General features: G+C 41.2%; 1 protein-coding gene across 9 annotated transcripts in view; it reads left to right on the top strand.

Annotated features, from left to right (window-relative positions):
• The window catches only part of TENM4 (teneurin transmembrane protein 4), a 585,909-nt gene that overhangs the window by 324,491 nt on the left and 240,524 nt on the right, over positions 1 to 20,894 (top strand). For 8 of the 9 annotated variants that reach the window (XM_058419235.1, XM_058419240.1, XM_058419241.1 and 5 more), the window contains one exon: positions 5,619 to 5,828. The exons of the other annotated variant lie outside the window; for it this stretch is intronic. In XM_058419235.1, coding sequence (XP_058275218.1) covers positions 5,619 to 5,828 — 210 coding nt within the window. The remainder of the gene's footprint in view (positions 1 to 5,618; positions 5,829 to 20,894) is intronic. 9 annotated transcript variants of the gene reach the window in all.

Raw genomic sequence — 20,894 nt, 5'->3', positions numbered from 1 at the left:
TGCTACTTTGCAAGGACAGCTCTCACACAGGATCTCAGCTCTGCAGGACTGCTTCATGCTTGTGGGGTTTTAATCAATCAGATATGCTATGAGATGAAACTGCCTGAGTTTTACATTTAATTATTAATTTATTTCCTTTCTCATACAGAGGTGCCTAAGGGTTATTTTGGCAGGTCATGGTTTTCTCCAGCAAAAGACTAGCTATAAATTAATATTGATCAATAAGATTTCACATCAATGTCAGTACAGATCACTCAAAACTCCTGTGTGAAGTGAGGGGAAGACATAAAAAGAACTTAATCTGTTTACACTCTCTTTTCTTTTGACAGGATAATAAACTCAGCCAGCACACTACAGAATACACTCTGCTATCATTTACACAGCCTTCCTGTGAACCCACAAAGCAAAGCCTCGTTTTAAAGGCCAGAGATGTACTGTGATTTTTTTGTTTGTAGTGGTCCTTAACATCATTGGTGCACCAGTTCTAACCATGGTTAGATCCTTTCCTATTTCAAGGTGGTACAAAGGCAAAGTGATAGGACTTAATGCAAATGTTCTTATGTGAGAACTGCAGGTGTCGTACTGAGGTAATCACAATCACAGTACTTCTGCCCATGCCTGCTGTTCCTTTATGCTAATTTAAATTATTTTGATTGTGACAAAAAGCCTTTTAGACCATTTCAGTGGCTAGAGATACAACATGCAGGTACAGGAAATGACAGAATTTTGAATCAAATTATTACACATCTCTGTGCCTCAGTTTCCTCTCCTGTCGGAAGTCTGTTCCCCAGAATGGCTTGGGCTGTAAGGGACCTTTGAGAACCTCCAGTTCCACACCCCCTGCCCTGGGCAGGGACGCCTTCCACTAGAACAAGTTGCTCAAAATTCTCTCCAGCCTGGCCTTGGACACATCCAGGGATGGGGCACCCACAGCTTCTCTGAGCTACCTGTGCCAGTGCCTCACCACCCTCACAGGGAAAAATTCCTTCCTAGTATCTAATCTAAATCTCTCCTCTTTTAGTTTAAGACTCTTCCTTCTTGTCCTATCACTATATGACTGTGGAAAAAGTTGTTCTCTCTCTTTTTCACAAGTTTCCTTTAAGTATTGGAAGGCAGCTGGAAGATCTCCGCAGAGTCTTCTTTTCTTCCTGCTTAACAACTCGCTCAGCCTGTCTTCATAGCAGAAATGTTCCAGCACTGTGACCATTGTATCAGCCAATCTGATAACAGATCCCAACAGATCTGATAATGGTATTTCAAAGTTTACATACTCACTCCTTGTAAAGCCCTTAAAGTTTCTTGGATGAAGCTTGATAGAAGTTACCAGGTGAAAAAAGCCGATACTACTTACTTATTGATCACAGATGATACCATTCTGGGTATATTGAACACTGTTAAATCCTGTTGCCTTGTCATTTTAGCTCTGTGAGAAGTCAGCCTTTGTATATATCCACTCTTTTTCACCTCTTTTGGGAAAAATTATAAACATATGAGTATAATCCACTGAATATAGCCCATGAAACAATTTACTGACTTTCTTTAGAAGTATCTCTGTGAATGTTCTGTATTTCTGGCAGCTCTTCTATTCACACTAGCATGAATACACCCGTTTTAAATCAGCTGTTGATCTCTGAACGCCAAATCCTGTGAGAGATAAAGTAATTCTTAAATATTACAGCCAAATGTGCAGCATAAAATGAAGGCATATTTAATGTTCGTCTTACTTTTCCCTAACTATTTAGGGTTTGCTCTGTTTATCTCTTCTCTAAATTTAAAGCAGTTGCCTGAATATTGCAAAGTTCCACGCTTAAGCTGAGAAACAGATTATTTGTACTAACTTATTTCCAAAGTTTGTGTTTCCTAAGTACTTTCATAAATCTACCAGATGCTGTAAAATATCTTCCACTGGTTTTTTTTTTTTTTTTTGGTTTGGTGGTGGTTGTTGTTTTTTTGTTTGTTTGTTTTGGGGTGGGGTTTTTTTGTTTGTTTTGTTTGGTTGGTTGGTTTTTTTGCTTTTTTTGCCTTTTTTTTAGTTTTAGTTTTAATCTGAAATACTGGCACATAGATAAAATTGAAGGTTCTGTTCTGTTTTCCTCTGAATATGTGCTAGTATCACATCATTCATACAGAGACATTCAATGACTATTATTCTTTCCTCAAGTCCAAAGAACATAATTTTGACTGTTCACTGCATGGGGATATATAAGATTGTTACAAATTGATGTCAAGGGGCCCATACTTGGAATCCGTTTTGTTTTTCTTTGAGTTAAGTTCCAAATTGCAAGAGTGTGCATAATGAATGTGTTATCTAGTCCTTCTGTTTTGTATTTTTGAAGGAGAAACAGCACATTCTGCAAAGTAACTTGTCCTACTTGCTCAGGTTCCATGGCAACCCAGTATTGCCGCAAATTCATTTTGCTCTAATCAATTAGAAATTTTGCTCTGGCAGCTGGAATGAAAGTTTATGGTCCAAATCCTGCTTGTTTTACTTGGACCTGCAGATGCAATAAATTCAATGAGATGCTCGTCTGAGAAGGAAACAAACTTGTAGCTTTCGTCTCTCTCTCTCAGTCTCTCAGTTTAATTTTTGTGAAAAGGTCAGATTTACTTCTTGGTTTTCTGTCCAAGAAGGAAAAAAAGGAGGCGATTCTCTTAAAGGATCCACAACTTAACACATGCTTGCCTTACAGCCTTGTTAACTTGTTAAAAAGCAAGGTTTGCTTCCCGTGCATTTTAATCGGATGTTATCAGCAGAGCTGCCTAGTGCATGCCTTCCATCCAGCAGCTGGCAAAATCTCCTGTTGAATCCACCCTGTCCTTCATGCCCAAAAGGCAATTTTCCAGGGCGTACGGTGTTATGTGCCAGTGCCCTTCATAGCAGCACAGCCCTGAGTGGTTAGTATGCACAATTCCTAGGGAATCTTTCCTTATAAAGGTCAGCTCATGCACTGCTGGAAGTGCACGTAACGACCTTGAAAGCCCACGGGATCTTCTCGTGTGTGCTCTGCAATGGTGTAGGTGATTAAAACCCAGAGCTGCCATTAAAAAGGTTTTGTTTGTGTTTTTATTTTTTTCTTTTATCCTTTCCAAAACTGCAGTTGTGAGAGATGGGGAAAGCTCCTGCCAAAAAACCCCAAACAACTTGCAACCACGTGGAAATGGCAGAAACTTTCTGATGTGGACTGACAAAAGCATTGACATTTTGCTTTTAGGGTTACAGTTCCAAATTCAGCTCATTCTGCTCCTGCTCTTTATGTCCAGACTGGATAATTCATGTATAGTAATGCCAAGAGTGCTGTCTAAACAAAACACAGGGAGAGCTTTGGGGCTCTACTGTAATTGTCCATACTTTTTTTTTTTTTTTTTGGTCAGGTAGCCATACCATTAACCTTCCTTTTACACATTTCACTGGTGTTTGTGTAAATGAATCAAAGGCTTTAAATATTTTTTTTAATCTAGATTTTCTTTCTCAATGGCTGGAAAAATGTGTCCTCTCTGTATGGGTCTATAGGAAGACATTGATTTAACACTTCTTTCATTTCAGTCATCATCACACTAAAATTCAGCCTCTGACTACACAGGATTAGAAATACATGTCACCCTGTTTTGTAAGGAAAGCATAGCAAATCGAAGTCCTGGTTTAAACTTTATTGCATGTCAGGGCTCATCAAATCTCTTGCCACAAAGAGGACGATGCAGAGAATTTGCTTCTTCAAAAACAGATCAGAATTAGAGCTGAATCCCAGTTTCTATGTCAAGGACTGTGACAAGGAAAGCAGTGCTCATCTGCTTGCACGCACTCCTTTTTCTTCCTGTCTGTTTCCAGGTCCCACCAGTAGTTAGCACAATGGAAGGTTACAGCCTTGGCACCATAAAAAGGGTCAGGGAGTGTGAAGTGAGCTGCAGATTCCTTAAAAGCTGCATTCCTGAAGGAGGAACTTCTCTGTCTGGAGAGTTGTCAAAAAGAAGGCGATCCAGACAACTACACTGCTGGTCATCACAAAACACACAGGGCTCAATTTTGGCTCTCGTTCTGCATGCTGCATAGACTGCAGCTCACACTTAGGCTCTCAACCAATGTTGGCTTTTCTCTTTTGGGTGACAAGTGTCTCTAAGCACAGGTACAGTCCTGTATTCTCCTTGGATCCCAGGGTTAGCCTCTGATGCCACAATTTCTTCTCTAATTATAATTTGCCGTTTATAAGAGTGGCAAATGCCAAGGAGGTGACATCCAAGGGCTTATGATGAGAAAAACTAATGACCAAGGTGGAAAGAAATATAGCAGAACCAGCTTTGGGGGATTTAAATGTTAAACCTACTTTATTGTTTTGGATTTGTACCCTTTTTTAAAGTGTTCATGTTGTGTTTACTAAGAAATATTGTACAGCTATGTTGTGAGCTATGCTATGTTCAAAATATGGGGTTTTAGAAACAGATTATTTTTAAAATTTGCTGGTTTTCTTGTGCTGACTGTTCTTTTATTTTGATGGATTTTGCATAATAACATTTCAGTATTTGGGAAAATGTGGGAGATTAATCATTATGACTTTCAGATCTAAGGTAGCAAGGGGAAAAGCTCATGTTTAAATGCATTGTCCTGTATTATATGTCTGTGTTCATATTCCCCGTTTTTATTGATGTACTGCACATATCTGACCTCTACATTTGCCTGATTTTTTTTTTTTTTTGCCAGTCTGGCACTTCTGATTTTCCACTTTTGTTTGAAAATATGATTGGAAAAAAACTCTGATATCCACTAATGGTTTACAGTATGCTTTTCCAATTGGGTCTACTTAACCTACACGTACCTGATTCAATTTCCTTGCAGCCAGTAGAAGCTCTTCCTCAATCAGGCACAGCTCTATGTAAAATATAATCTTGGAACCCGATTTGTTGTGGTTTTCATCATTCAATCAGCGAAATGATGCTGGTGTGAGCTGTGCTTCTGCCCTGTTATCAGTGTGGTGGTTTGCAGAGTTGCTTCTACCCCACACAGTGGTGTCTGCACCTTTCCTCCACCTCTTGCCTGCATGGTGGAGGTCTTGTGCTGTTTGCTTTATAAACTAGAGGGGAGGGAATTGTTAAACCAATCCCCAAAAGGACTTCACACTTTTCACATGGAATCTGAAATAATTCACCTTACAATACGTCGGGCAAAGCTTTCCCGTCAGTAAGACGGAGCGCGGCCGCGTCAGTGAGTACGACTCATTGACAGTGAGCGCCCACGTCGTGGGAACAAAGCGCACCTCGCACCACGGGCTCTCTCCAATGTCAAAATCTTAAAAAAAAACCTAACCAAACCGAAAAAAAACCCAACAGAAAACTGACGGATGCGAGTTTTAAAGGATGTATTAGAGGATAGGAGTTTTGAAGGACAGTAACAGCCCGAGGGGCAGCAGGTAATGGGGTCAGATACGTGCAGTCGGCCGCCCCTCAGGCAGGGCTGCCCCGCTGGGGCAGGCGGCGCGGTGGGGGGGCGGCCTTCCCTCCTGCCCCAGCTCGACTTTTATTGTCTCTCTGTCCGTGTTTTGCCGTGGGGTTTTTTGTTCATTTTTTTTCTTTCTGTGTTTTTTCCCCCCCCTCCCTTCTCTGTGTGTGTGTGTGTCTGTGGCCCGCAGGTCCCCCCCTGCCCTGTTCGTCCGCCTCCTCCACCCCCCGCTCGCAGTCCCCCTCCCCTCTCCCCTCGCCGCCGGCCAATGAGGGCCCGGGGCGGTCGCTGGGCGACGGCGCGGCCCGGGCGGCCGCGGGCTCGGACTCTGAGGAAGAGTTTGTCCCCCAGTCATTCTTAGTTCAAAGTGACTCTGGAAACCTCTGTGTCGCCGCCAACGGTGAGTGACTTTCTCGCTCTCTCTTTCTTTCTCTCTCCGTGCCTACTTTTTCATGCCCGTCTTGACAGCTGTGCGCGGGGATGTAGGTTGGTTGGGGGAGCGGGTGTGCTTTTTGGGTTGGGTTGGGGGTTTTTAGTTAAAGAGTTAAAAGTCGCCTGGCGAAGGCTGGAAAGGGGAGCTCCAGGCAGGGCCCTGCTGGGTGCCGTGCTGGGTGGCGGCGGTGCGGGACGCAGCCCCGTGAGGTGCCCGGGCAGCGCTCACAGACCTGGCGGGACTCGAAGGCTGGAGCGCGCTCCCTTTGGCGGCGGTGCAATTTCGGGGTCCTTTGACTTTTTCATTTCATTAAATCCTGGCTGAAAGACTGGCCAAAGAGCCTCCCCCTTCTCTTTGACGGCGGGAAGGTGCAGCCTGGGGGCTGGAGGGGCCGGAACTTGCGAGGAACCTGTCACCCAAGGGCAGTATGGAGAGGAAAGGGGATGATGAATACCGAGAGTTCCTTTGATAGTTGTGACAGCGGCATCGGCACCATCCCAGAGGAGGTTATCTGTGTCCAGTCTCCCTCCGAGTCGCTGGGATATGCCCTCAGGGGAAGTACTTGGGGAGCAGCAGCAGAACCACGTCCTATTGGGATGCTCTGAGACTCCCCGATGGGCTGCCGAGGGTGCTCAGCACCGCCGGATGGTCCATGGTGCTTAAGCAAATTACAAGGAGAGGAATGAAATTTACAATTCTCCGCTGCAAAGACAGTGAGTCATAAATGGAGAGGTAACGCTCATTGGCAAAGAAATGTGAAATTTCATCAAGGGTAGTGTAACCTGACGAAGTGCAGATTACAGCAGTGGAATAGCAGTGGCCACTCAGGCCGCTGCCATCCGGCTTGAGTGATAATTGCTCGCAGGTCTGATTTATGATGAAGGAGAAGGCATTCAAAGATCTCTTGAAAGAGAGAAAGAAAGGTGAGAGAGAGGTTTACTGCAGCTGGCAACAGCTTAACTGCATTTATGTTAAGCTTCCAAAGAAGGTTTCCTAGTATGCTGTTATCTTCAAGTAAGGAGAGAAAGTTTGACATTTAATTTGTCTGCCCTCCCCCTTTCCCAGCTTCCCTCTTCGTTTGTTGCATTTGTTATGGTAAAAACAAACTTTCCCTTCTAGGTTTTTCAAAGGAGAAGGTTATCTCCTATGAATTGTCATCCTAAGGAGAGTAGGGGGAAATACAGTGTTGTATTCATTCAGGGAACTGATTAAAATTCATATCCTCTGTTCAGCTTCGCCCTTCCCCTCCCACCCTATAACACACACACACACACACACACACACACACACACACACACACACGCACACACACATACATCTGACTGCTTACAGTCACAGAAGATGGAAATCTGAAATAATGTCGATGACCCTCTTGTTGGAAATAAAACCAAACTCATACTCCACCTCATGTTTTCCACATCATAATGTATATGTATGTACTTTCCCTTTGCTCTTTTAGGAAATACATATGTATACATGCATGCACACCCTCCAGGTAAAAAGTGGGAAGAAAGAGCAAGAGAAATTAAAAACCTTAATCTATCTCTTCTTTTACTAATTAGCTGAAAAACAAAAAAAGCCTTGTTCAGAGTCCACAGCGGGTTGGCCACATTATTGTATTATCTATGTGCTGGTGAGTTAGTTAGACTTCAGGCTTTTCAGCCGCCTGCTTATCCTTTTTTTTTTTTTTCCTCAGTGCTTTTTGCATCAGCTTGTAGACATACTACATTCCCTGAGGCCTTCATTGTGTGCAGGATTCAGTAGGTTGGTAACAAATATGTTCCACACAAAGACGGGGCGTCTGGGGTCTCATTTGCCTGCTTATTCTAGTTGTTTAGTAATCAGAAGTGCAGGTAATGCCAGGACACTGGTGACCTGCTAGGATCAGCTCAGCGTCACTCTGCTATCAAGAGAAAAACAAAGGTGACTTATTTTGCCACCTTATCAACCCATAATGTGAAAGTTCACATGAATGACAAGCACAGACCATACAAGCCCATCATGTCTAAAACCCAGAGATTCTTCTGACCTCTGTAAATGGGTTTAATTGCTTTAGTTCTTTAACGTTCTGTTTCTATGAGGCTTAGTCAGCTTAAATTTTAAATGACAAAGGCAGGTCTTTATGTTCCTTAAATGGTGAAAATTAGTAAAAGCTTATTTTGGTTAGGACTAAGTTTAATACAGTTAGAGCACTCGTTCTCGGAGAATAGTAGCTGTCTCAACAGCAGGACAGCCTGAGAATGCTGTCTAAAGGATTTGTGTTGCACTTTTTAATTGATTGTGGCTAGGTTTTCCTACCACAGCTGTGTAAACTCAGCCTCAGAGAAGTCCATCCAAAGTAAGTAACACCCAGGGAGCAGCACCGCTGTTAGAAATCCCCATGTAAATTGCAAATATAATGCACATGGAACTTAAGAAACATGCTACTTTTTGAAGATACAGTAGGCTATTCTTTATCTAAGCTCCTTTCATTCCAGAAAGGTAATATTGTCCGTAATATTATTTTTACACTTCCAGAAAAATGTCTGCCTCAACTTTCAAATGCCAGCTGGAACCAGCTAATATGAATATAAATAAAGATGGGCATCTTTTAGGACTTCGAGTTTTTTGTTAGACACATTACAAACCATTGTTTGATTTTCTTTATTTCTAAGTAATTTAGAACACTGAAAGTCCAATTTTATTACACCCATAATATCAGCAGGTACATACTTTTAAGGAAAAAAAGATTTTTCAGATTTGGACATTTTCATTTTTTCCTTTTACGTCTGTCAAGTCTAGAAGGCTTTTTACTTTACCTAAAATTACTCAAAGTAACTAAGGTGTGAATGTCTCCATTTCATAGAATCCTAGAATGCTTTGGGCTGGAAGGGCCTTTAATCATCACCTTGTTCCATCGCCCTGCCATGGACAGGGACCCCTTCCACTCGACCAGGCTGCTCCAAGCCCCATCCAACCTGGCCTTGAACACTTCCAGGGATGGGCAGTCACAGCTTCTCTAGGCAACCTGTCCCAGTGCTTCATCACTCTCATAATAAGTAATTCCTTCCTTATATGACATTTAAATCTCCCCTTTTAGTTAAAAACCATTATCCCTTGTCCTATGAGTACAAGCTGTTGTATGAAGTCTCTCTCCATCTTCCTCATAATCCCCCTTTAAGCATCAAAAGGTCACACGCCTTCTCTTCTGCAGACTAAACAGCGCTGTCTCTGAAACATCTCAGGATATTTCCATTCAGAAACCTTAAAGTTTCCTGATTTTAGGATTTCAGCTCTATTTGAAAAGTCGGCTGATTTGTGGTATCTTGGTGGACATTAAGAAACACTAATTAGTTTTTCAGGTTTCTTATGTATACTGGTGTGTAGGTATATATATATATATATATATAGGAGTCAGGAGAAGCCAGAACTGTCTGAAGGCATCCAGTCCTTAATCCGGTTCTACCAAGCAACTTAAAAACTGCTGTGCTGGATCAGAACATGCAGTCTCTGACCAGCATAGGGGAGAGGAAGCCTGAGCCAGTGGGGCTGTAGGAAGGTTATTGACCAGCTGAGAAAGGTTGAGTACTAGCCAAGGAGGGCTGTAGATGTGGGTGATTAGCTCATGAGTGGCATCTTTCTTCCATTTGAACCAGTAAATTACATGAAAAATATATTAAAAATATATATATCAAGCATCTTTAGGGAGTGGTGTTCAGGAGGAGCATGTCAGCATTGCTGCCCACATCCCTTCAGCATCCACAGCTGTGGCACTGGGGACATTAGCAGGTACATCTCTGCTCAGCACAGTAGGTCTGCGGTAGGGAAATGGCTACAGTACAGAGTGACAAAGAACAGATCTGGAAAGATACATGAAATCTGTGGAAAGCTGACATCCAATTTCCTTTGAGAACACTGGCTGTGTTGCCTCATAGTTAAAGCCGAAATGTGTGACTTCTTCCAGCTCCTCCATCAGTGAGCAGGCATTCCATGAGAAGTGTGCTTTTGTCCTTTGGTGGGGTCTGGTGTGTTTCTCTAAGCTGATTGTTTCAGACAGACCCGAAGGCTGGATGTAGTCACTTGAAACAGCTTCTGCACATGGGAGGCACAAAATCCCAAATCACCTCTGGTTTTGGACACTTTAGTATGCTCAAATAATAACACAGTTTTTGGGAACAGAGCATGGATTTTATTTAATTCTAACAGAAGTTAAGCAATGCCAGAAAACTGTAAGAATATCTAAAACTGACTCTCTGGTCCTAGAAATTACTCTGGTGACACTGGAGGTAACATCTACAAAGGTCTCTTGGAAGCATCTAATACAGTTTAGAGTCTTATCACCCACCTATGAATGTTTGTACCCCAGTTTCTTTGATTTCTCCCTCACATACATTCCTATTACAAAAACCTGTTGCTCACCACTGCTTAACCAGTTTTGCACCTTTTCTACCACTAAGGGCATTTTTCACAGAAGCAGCAGCAGTGGAGGGTCATGATGCCAGTCACCCAAAGTGACATTGCTGCTGGAGAGAGAGGTGGAGAGGGAAGGCAGGCATGATTCTCAGTATTATTACACTTTGAATTCCAAGAGGAGTGTTATAAGTTTCATAAATGGTGCAGCCCTTACCTCAGCACAGGTTACATTGACAGTGGACAAGGAGAGAAATCCATGTTGAGTACAAACATAAATATTCTGAGGTTAGATCCTGGGAGACAAGTGTGATTTCTTGATGATCTGTCATTTTGGTGGAAAATACACCACATCAGGATCAGTTTGCCCCCAGCAGCCACACCATGCTTCATCTGCATAGTGGAATCTGCATGAATGAGCTGCTTGACCAACAAAATCCATGGTCATGGAGTTAATGAAGGTTCTTATATTGCTTTTGCCACTTTTTCTTGTTTGGAATGCTGGACAGTTTGAAGCAGTGATTTTAATTTTAATTTCTGACTGAATATGGGCCTCCTGATTTGTAACCTCTTGTCTTTAAAGTTTGGGGGTTTTTAATCTTTAAAAAGCAGCCTTGAGCTGTTAAATACAATCACAGTTTGTAATTTACCTCCCTTTCTTATCCTTTAGTAGGAACTTACCACTTGTATATTCAATGATTTGGCCCAAATTTAAGAAGATGAACCCTTCATAAAAAGGCTGCTTGGGCTTCCTATAGTCTTATCTGTTTTTTGTCAAATAGTTCAGTTTTATATAAATGGTGCATTTCTGGCAATTTACAGTGAGTAACTGACCAGATCATCTGCCACTGCTGCTACTATGTCTGGATTTCCTCTGGATCTAGAGGGAAGTAATCTTGAAACACAGTTTCTGCTGAAAGTTTTTAATCTGTCTCAGTGTTTATTTCTTTTGTGTCCATGATGTGGTTGGCGCTGCAGAGTCTGCCACACAGCGACGGCTGCTCTCAGGCACATGCAGCAGCCCGGTGTGACCGACTGAAAGGCTGAATGCAGCATCAGCCTGCTTTGCAGCGCTCCTCTGATCTTTGGGTCTAAATTCAGACACAGCAGTTGTCCTGTAGGAGTCCTGCTCAAGCACAGGGTTAGGTGTTTGCAGCACCAGGACAGAAAGTACAGAGAGATCAAACTGCAGCAGGGAGGCCAAAAGACACTGAGTATTAAAGGATTTTGAAGAAAGAATAGTATCATGTGAGGCATCTTAGAAGTGGAGAATTTTCAGGAATCTAACTGAGGAGAGCAAAGGAACCTTTGATAATGTAATCTGAATAATTGATATTTTTTCACATCTAAAAACTAACAATAAATTCCAATTAAATTCAGTTTTCTTTTATGGAAGACTTTCATTTTTCTTTCCAAAAAAGCTTGTGAACAGAGGATCTATTCTCTTGCTGTGTTTTGTCCTTGCACAGTGCTTTCTATTGCTTCTTTTTTAATACTCAAGCAAGTGTGTTAAGTAAGAATAGCAATTAATCTCTGCATCCTTTATCAGAGATTTGCAGAGTCCATTAGCAGTCAGTGTTACTCATAATGGTAATTCATAATTACAGGAGGGAAACAGGAATTGGAAGATATAGCCAATCAGTTTCCAAGTGTCTTTTAAAAAGTTTTAAATATTCTTTGTTATTGCATTTCCTAATAAAACTTCTTTAACATCATCACCCTCCTCCCCTCCTCCCCTCCCCAACACTAAAGAAATTTAGTTAAAAAATCCTTAGGAGAGGAAAGGTTTAAAAGATGTTTAATTTAGCTGTTCTTTTAAAAATATTCCTTAGGAAAAGAATTTTTTTTTAACAGTAGTGATGATTAGTTGAGGTGCTTCAAAAAAAAAAAAAAAAAAAAAAAAAACAACCACATTTTGAAAATCAGTTTTACATAATTTTTCAATTAATTTATCCTCTAATTTGGGAACATGCTCAGAATTCAGCCTGGGAAACTGTAACCTTAATTCCACTCCTTTAATTTTAGTCAGAAATTAAACAAGGAATTTATTAACCTTAAGCTTTCAATTTAGAGACGTATCAAGCCACCAAGGTTTGATTCATCCTGAGGAGATTTCTCTTTTTCCATTCATTGTGGCTAGAGCTGAGTCTGACTACGAGTCCCCAGAAGCCTGAGAGGTTAGTGTGGAGATGACCATTTTGGCTTGATTTTCATGGTTGATGTCTACTCAAACTCGCTGAAACCTTCCAAAAATTCACTAATGTATTTGAAAATTTGTCTTCACATCATTCCTCTGAATTTCCCTCTGACAGAAAGATGACAAGGTTCAGCTTTTGAGTTTCCAAGCATCAGCTATTGCCTCTTAGACCCTGAAGATCAAGTAAGAAGCTATTAACTGGCAGCTGTGAGAAGGATCAGATCATGAATTACTCCTGTTCTTATTCACTGAGCAGTGGAGCCGTCCTGTTGAGTTTTTGTTCCTCCTGTTCCACTCTTCCTTCTAGGAGGAAAGATCAGAGAGATGTCAGTGTGTGAGCTGCAGACCTTTCAGAGGACGTGAGTGCCCACTTACATTGCTGTCCCTTAAGCTCTTGCCTCATTAATTCACTTTGCATCCTGAGAATATTTGTTTAACCTGGCAGTTGTTTGGCTTCAGGATGAGCCAAAGGTGAGAAGCAAATCATTTGCTATAAGACTAGATTCTTATCACTGGTATCGGTGGGAGGCATTTGGATTAGATTCCTAGCATAGCCAGGGTCAAATCCTGACCCAGCTCAAATCTTTTTGGCTCTTACAGAGGGACATTTGGTCAGGAGAGGATAATATGAGTACACAGAGAGGCAGGTTGGGGGCTTTTGGTAGGTTTTTTGGAAGGAATAAATATCTCAGAAAGAATAAAGCAAGATTATGATTGTCACATTCAGTGAAGTGCAGCAATGAAACAAGTCACCTTTCTGGGCCAGGGAACACACTGAATCAGTTAAAGCAGATTTATAGCTTTTTAGCTGTGATAAAGCCATATCACTGTGTATATGAATTTACATAGGAGTAGGAGGGTTTCTTTCTTTCTTTTAATGCAAGCCACATTGGAAAGTGTGCACAAAGGAGCCCCACTCCAAGGAAAGACAACTGGAACAAATTATATGCATTCAGACTTGTTAAATGGAATTGGCAGCAGAAATATTCCTGGTAACCTGAGCATTACGGCAGCATTCGTATAGTTAAGGTTATGTCAGCATTTCCATTAGAAACCCCTACTTTCAGGGGTTTATATCTGCAAAAAGAATTCACTGTGGGTTGAAACTTGACAAGCTGTGCAAGGTCTTGTCTGAGATGGATTTTTTTTACCTTTTTACAAAAATGGGGAGAAAAAACTGTTTGAAGAGTCAAGCTACAAGACCACAAACAAAAACAGCAGCCTTCTGGCTTTGATCCTTTTGGACGTGAAAAAAACCCTTTTCTTTCTTTATAGTATAAGTCTCAAATGTACACCAAAATCTTGCTCTGAAGAAGGAATTATTCATTACACTATTAAAGGAAATGAAACATTAATTTATGGCCCATTAGATGCTTTTTCACTGCAGGACTGTCAGTGTTTTGGTCTACCTCAGGTTATACTGAGAGATTTGTGACTAACATGAAACAAAGCCCCCAAAGCAGTAGATTCTGTGTGGAAAAAATGCTTTCCGGGCAGCTGTAGAAGAACAAAACATTGAAGGCAGAGTTGTCCAGACACTGGAGTGAATACGAGGAATTCAGCCTACTGATTTCTGCCACAGGCTTGTCAGATACAAACCTCAATTTTGCAAATGAGAGATAGAGCAAACCTTAGGATTTGGTATCCTTCTGAACCGTTTCCTTATCTGTATGATAAACTGGAGCTAGACGGGGTTTACACTGTGGTGAACAAGCACGCCAGAAGGGACCTGCGGCTCCAAACTTGCAGATATCAGGTTTCAGAGAGTGAGCTAATCTTTTTTCTAAATCTTTTCAGATTTTTGCATGCACAACATTGGACTTTTTGTTTCTGGGGATGTATCATCTCTGAGCTGAAGCCTGTATGGCTGAGGGTCTGTCTATGTTCTCAGTTCCCACAGCGCCTTCTACACTTTGAAAAGTCATAGCTGATGTTCATCAGAACTTTTTCCACTCTCCAGATAAAAGCTGCTGTGGAAGTGCAGAGTATTATAAAATACAGGAAGGAAGTCTGAAGCTCTTGTACTCATGGCTGCGTTGTGTTATTACTGTGAAATGGATCTCTCAGTTGGGAATGAGCTCAAACTTTGGGAAGGCTTGTTCCATTAGCTGTTTGCAAGCCATATGTCTCCATTTTTAAATGAGGACCTGGGGGCTTTGAACTTTATTTATAAGCTGAAATTTGCTGGTCACTGTGAACTGGTGATTAATTTGTAAGGGAGAAGATGCCAGAAGTCTCACTCTGACCTGTGTGTTCTTTCAATCTAAACATCCAATAACTGCATAGCCTCAGAAGATGTATCCCCCCACTTCCTCTTCCATCGTTTCTGTGCTTTGCATTATTCACTGTGTTTATTGTAGCACGCTATTAATCTCAACCACAGCTTTCAAACCATCATGTGACCCCAACAAATTCTTCAGCTAAAGCAATGATAGCTTTGGGTATTTTGGGTGGAAGCTTTTGAGGCTTTGAGTAGAAGGGAAAGGATCAAGTTAAAAAAGATTGAAGGCAGTAATTCAGAGGAAAAAGTGTTTTCTGTGCATCCAGCGTGATTTTTCTGAAAAGTGATACTTGAAATGATATGAGAGGATCGTGCAGCTTCTTGCTGTGTGTGTATGAGCCATGGTGTATCCTTTGAAGTTGCTTCCCATGTGCACCTGGGTGCAAATCAGTAGGGTATTCGTTCAACGGGGGGCAGTCCTTAACCATGTGTCTTAAGAGCAGGACCAAGCCCGTGGTGCCCATGCTTGGTAGTAAAGCTGATGTGATGAGCAGTTGTGGCACAGAAGAAACTTTTGATATGAAGAGCTTTATATGAAAGGCTGTCACAGTCCTTTAAGAGTCAATTGGGTTAAACTTTTGAGCCCCAGTACACACCCAACATAAAATTTAATTTTGATGGCAGTTTGGAAAACACTAGAATTTGAAGGGTTAAAAGTTTTGTTTGTTTTTAAGTCCTGCCATATGAATTGAGAAAAAAGGTCCCCAAAATAGATGGAATAGCTGGCATAGTGCTTTAAATTCATGACTGGCATTAGCTCAAAATCTATGAATACAAAGTTTATATTTTGTAGTATGTAGTGCTTGAAAATCTGGAGTCAACACCAGTCAAAAAACTGGTAACTGGTGACAGCTGGTGACCTTGGCGAAGTGACCTAAATGCTGGTGCTTGACTCCTACATAAATAAAATGAGGCATAATCACCATTGTTTGCTCCTTTGAAGTTTTGCAGATTTTCATATTCTTAATTTCAGATTAAGAATTAAAAATACTGTTGTATTCCCTCTCCATTCAGCTGATAAATCCACAGTGTCTCTGGGCTTTACTGCTGGCTTTTGACACATGCTCTGTCTCTGGAGGTAGGGGATGGTGATGCTGCAAAGTTTAAGCAGCCTTTTTGTAACACATCTTCACAGTCTTCCCTCACTTTTAACAGGACAGATCTAACAGGTGTTTTTTCTCTTTCCATGTCATACTTAAGTCTGTTAATGTCAGCCTAGTAGTTCAGGCTTTTCCATGTAAAACAGAGAAAGTGTAGCAAAACAATAAAATGTAATATTGTATGACAGAAGGTGATAAAATTCAGAGGTAGTGTATGGTATTTCTGTTTACAAGAGATCAGCTAATACTAGCATATCGAAGTAGCATGAAAATATGCAGCCGTTCACTGAAGACAACAGTGGTTGTCCATGTTACACGTGGACTATGTGACTCCATGTTACATCATAGTATCAGAGAATCATTAGGGCTGGAAAAGGCTCTTAAGATCACTGAGTCCATCCTTAATCCAGCACCATCATGTTCCTCAATAAACCATGTCCCCAGGTACCACATACAGGTGCTTTCTGAACACTTTCAGGGATGGTGATGCCAGAAAATCTCTGCCAAATGCCAGAGACCTCATATCTTAATCTACTACTTTCTACCACTAATAAACAAATGCATGTGAAAAACAATTTCTAACAAAACGATGGTTGATGCATTTCTCCCCAGCTCCATGCCATTTAAAATTCTGAAAAATGCAAGTCTACTGAAACCCAAATCTGCCTCTTTTGCCAATCAAGGGTCTCAAAAAAGTAGCCTTATTAGTAGGAGTGTTCAAAATAAGAAGGCTGGACTGGCCCTCATTAATTACCTCCTAGTTGTTCCTATTCTTTCACATCTTAGGACATCAACATTGCTCAGAAATTAACCCTACAAAATGTAGCATGTGTGTTGCAGGTGCCTTTCAGGGTAACCTAAAAGTTGCTACTCTAATCTCCTGTCTTTCTTACCTTTCCTAACTGATGTCCTGGCAAGGCAGTAAATTCATAGCAATAATAAAATACCTGGAGCTGGAAGGGATTCATACCTGCAGGTCATAAAATATATTGGTCCTTTCTGGAGGATCTGAGCCTTTTTCTATTGTGCTAAATTTCTCTAGCTTTTCAGGGTATTTCTAGGTGTCCTGCCAATTTAGTTTCTTAATCATGCTGTCTTTCATTTTCTTTCAGTCTAAATAAGACCTCTATTGTAGAGATAAAAATTGGCCTTTCAGAATTATTGAGGTTAAGCAGGTTATAATTTCAGCATTTTGGACACCTCAGGATATTAGCTGTTTGGTAAGTACAGTATACTGCAAATAGGAAAAAGCATTCTGAAACCATAAGTGGCCATATTTCTTTCAGCATTTGGGAGGGAAGGGGTGTTGTGGTGGCCAGGCCAATAAGATGAGAGCCTGTGTCATCATATGCACTATTCAAAATCAGCCAGCCGTGACGGCTCAGGAATTGGACTCTAGGTTCTCCCACGTGAGGGGAGAATTGAGCTTTGTGACCTGCTTCAGAAAAATTAAAGTAGCGACACATGGCTCATTAGCATGACAGCTCTGGGAGTGGGCATGGGGTGTAATAAAGTGCTGCAGGACCTTGGAGTGCTCCAGCAGGAAAGCTGGCAAGTGTAAAATCGATGCTTTTGATACATTAGGTGGTAATGGAAGAAGCACAGCACAGAAGTGGTATGATCGGATGATTTAGTTAGAGCCATAAATCTAGCGGCAGTATCGTGGCAACGTGATAGGACACAGCATTTCATAAGGAGCACAGCATAAAGATTCCTGCATTAGTCAAGTCTGGGGTTGAAGCGCGTGTGGGCGGGAGTTGCATTACTGATACAAATGATAGAGTGGTTCATCCTTGCAGACACACTGAGTAAAACAAGGGCACTTGGTGGTAAATGAGCACTTCAGACAGAGGGGCCAATATTTGCATTCTGTATGGATATTTCTGGTGTAAAATTATTCTGGTGAGATAGAAATCAGCATGGATTACTCTGGGTTAAAACTAATACTTTCACACTGGCCCCTTTCTTGCCTTACCCTGCCTGGCCAAGTGTGGAGGTTTTGTAAAAATTCTCCAGTCACATTTCAGCAGTAAAACTACTGCTGCTTGTTGGTTGCTTGTGCTATGTTTTAATGTAAATCATCTCTTTTCCTGTCTATTCAGCTTACATAAATGCTGCCCAAATCACCTTAAAAAACCTCTCTCCCTAAACCTGAGTGGATATATGAAACTATCAGAAAGATCTACAATTTACCTCAATTTAGATATCTTGTTTTAAAAGCAGTCTTCCTCTTAAACTACCATAGTTTTTGATGCCCTTCTTAGCATTGCAGTCAGTTTTTCTACACCTCTCTAATACTGAGAGACCACTGAGCCTGATATCGCTCCACCTATACAGTGAGTACCCAAAGACAAGTCAGGTAAAACGGCAAAGAAGTGAGATTGCTTGCTGCCATTAGCGTATTCTTGATTAGGAAAAATATCACTGGGACTAATACAGAGGAGTAGCATGTCAGAGGAGATAAAACATATTCGAGTGTTTTTGTAGCATGAATTACAGAAACCCTTACTGTTGCTGCCTGTAACTTTTCTGATACACCCATGAAACTTGAAACAAGAGGTCATCTCAAAGGGTAATAGCTTCCAGCCAAAATGTGCTTCAATCTACCAGACCACCCATCCTTTCTTTATCAATGAGGTCAAAATAATAGCAGTACTTGACACTTTTACACAGATGGGTAAAATCTATTGTGTCACCAGTAGATATTTGCAGAAACCTAACCCATGTAACTATATATTGTGCCTTTCCCGTGTACATCTCTGAACAATTAGGAAACAGTAGGTCTCCTGGTACCCCCTGAATCAGATAAGTGTGATTATCTCCATTTTACAGAGGTCGCAACTGACTAGGCCGAGGTCACCCAGGCATTCTGCGATACCACCGCAGTGGGATTCACGTTCCCTTACTCTCCCATTTCTTTAACAGCCAGTACATCCTGTTTTCTGCTCAAAGCTACACAGACACACCTAATACTATTGGAATGAGAACAAAATTATTTTTAAACATAGTGGTGGAATTTATAAAGGCAGTTTACTTACCTGTTTGAAAATTACATCCCAGTGCTTCATCACATAAATTTGGAACCGAGAATTTTGGCTTCTGCTGAATATTGTGGTAGCTTCAATTAAAAAAAGTTTGCTTTGTCTTCCATTTCTTCTCTGTAAAAACTCTTGAGCAGTTTACATCAGTGTCAGTTCATGCCAAGTTTGTCCAATCCATCTTGGGATAAAACACAAACAATTCTCCTCTGACTGAACTGTGGGTTGGTTGCTGTCACATGGAAGGCTGACTAAAGCCCTTTAATTTATGAAATGCTACACAGTCCTCAAGAGATTGCCTAAATATTTTACTGCATGTCACTTTTTGTTGGAAACCAGAACCCATATTTGCTGTGCCATCCATTAAGTAGAACTTCTTCAAATTACTTCTGCTTCTAAATGGGAATTCGTATGTACTAACTTTTATCTGAGGACTTCAAACATGTCTCAGGGTTCTTGAATCTTTTTCACTACTTGTCTCCATCTTCGCTTGGCATAATGTTTTTGTGCAGAATTTAGATGTGATCTTGAAACTTTAATTTATTTTTTTCCTGAATTGTTCTTTGCAGGGCAAAGAATTAGTATTTAAGATTCTTTCAAGGAATGTGGATGACTTTTGTCTGCTGAGATGCTGAGAGAGTAGGAGGTAGCCTTGTAGCATGCTATAATGATTGATAAATTATTGTGTACAAGAGGTGATGATAATGTTTGAAGTTGTACAAAATAATTTCCATGGAAGGGGTTTGGCACAATAGCCATGGAAAACTTACTTCATATAAACCAAGAAACAGAAGGAAAGAGAAAGCCTCTTTAGAGATTGGCATAAGTGACTTGCATGGCAAAAGGATAATCCCTGAACACGCCTGTGCCGCAGAAACACAACGTGTGGATTAGTTTTGTACTTTATCTGTCACTCTGGCATTCCCCCTGTGAGCTGCCCGAGTGGTTTGTGCTCCCCAGCTCGAGTGTCGCTGCAGCTTCAACAGCACCCATGTGAGCGTGGCGGGTTTGCATAGAGAACAATGCATGTTTGTTTGTTCACTTTGAGTCTGGTGTCTGAGGTGGAATTTTAATGGTGTGAAAAATGAGAGGAAGAAAAAGAAAATAACCTGAGCACTGAAACACAGCATGCAATACAATTTCTCAACCTTTGCATTCACATCTCCTGCCCTTCTCATAAGCACAGTCCCTTGCCCCACTAAAGTGGAATTCTGCTGTTAGTGTTTTTCTGCCAGAGAGTGGAGCATAAGGGGAGTCTAGAGTGCCTAGACCTGCACTTACAATCCTTCCAGCTTGCCTTTGCACTTGCTGAACCACAGTTTCTCTTGTATTACAAGTTTTCCTGTGTTTTCTATTTTGTGCTCTGAGAGTCGAAAGTCTTGAACTGGGTGACTGCATGTCTATAAAAAATGAGTTTTGTAGTTTCAGAAAAGTTCTTCTTTACTCTCACAGTGCTCCACACAAAAGAAGGGAAGCAAGAAATAGAGAGAACATGATAATGATCTGTCTGTGATTTCTGCCACTGCTGTGCATTTTGGAGGAAATGGCACACTTGGATGAAGTTATTTGTTGCGAAGGCCAAACTTCTGGCAAAAAAAAAGAGCATTAAATTCCAACCTGCAAACATTAAAGAGAGAAGGAAGAAGAGTGCAGAAAAAAGACCTAAAGGCATGGAAGAAAGCTTTGTTTCAGATATATTTGAGTTTCAGATTGGCTTGGTACACTTCCCGTGGTGTTGGAGTGCTGTAAATTGGAAGCGCTCAGGTTGGAAACAGGTTTGAAGCACTGATTTCTGAGCCCAGAGTTGTGCTTACTGCTAGACTGGTTTATTCAGCTTGCTGGATGGGAGCCAGAGGAACTGACCGCCCTGTGAGCTGAAACCAGTGCCAGCCAGTCAAAGAATAACATTGCTTTGACTGAAATGGCAACTGTTTGTTTGTTCTTCCAGCAAAAGGGGGAAAAAAGCACAGCTTTTAGTGCTGGTGGTGACAGAAAAGGTTAAAAATTGAAGTGAAAAAAAAAATATAT

The sequence above is a fragment of the Hirundo rustica genome, chromosome 2 (genome assembly GCF_015227805.2).
Source record: "Hirundo rustica isolate bHirRus1 chromosome 2, bHirRus1.pri.v3, whole genome shotgun sequence".
Classification (NCBI taxonomy): Eukaryota; Metazoa; Chordata; class Aves; order Passeriformes; family Hirundinidae; genus Hirundo; species Hirundo rustica.
The sequence above is the reverse complement of the archived record's forward strand: the minus strand, read 5'-3'. Positions and strand labels throughout refer to the sequence as shown.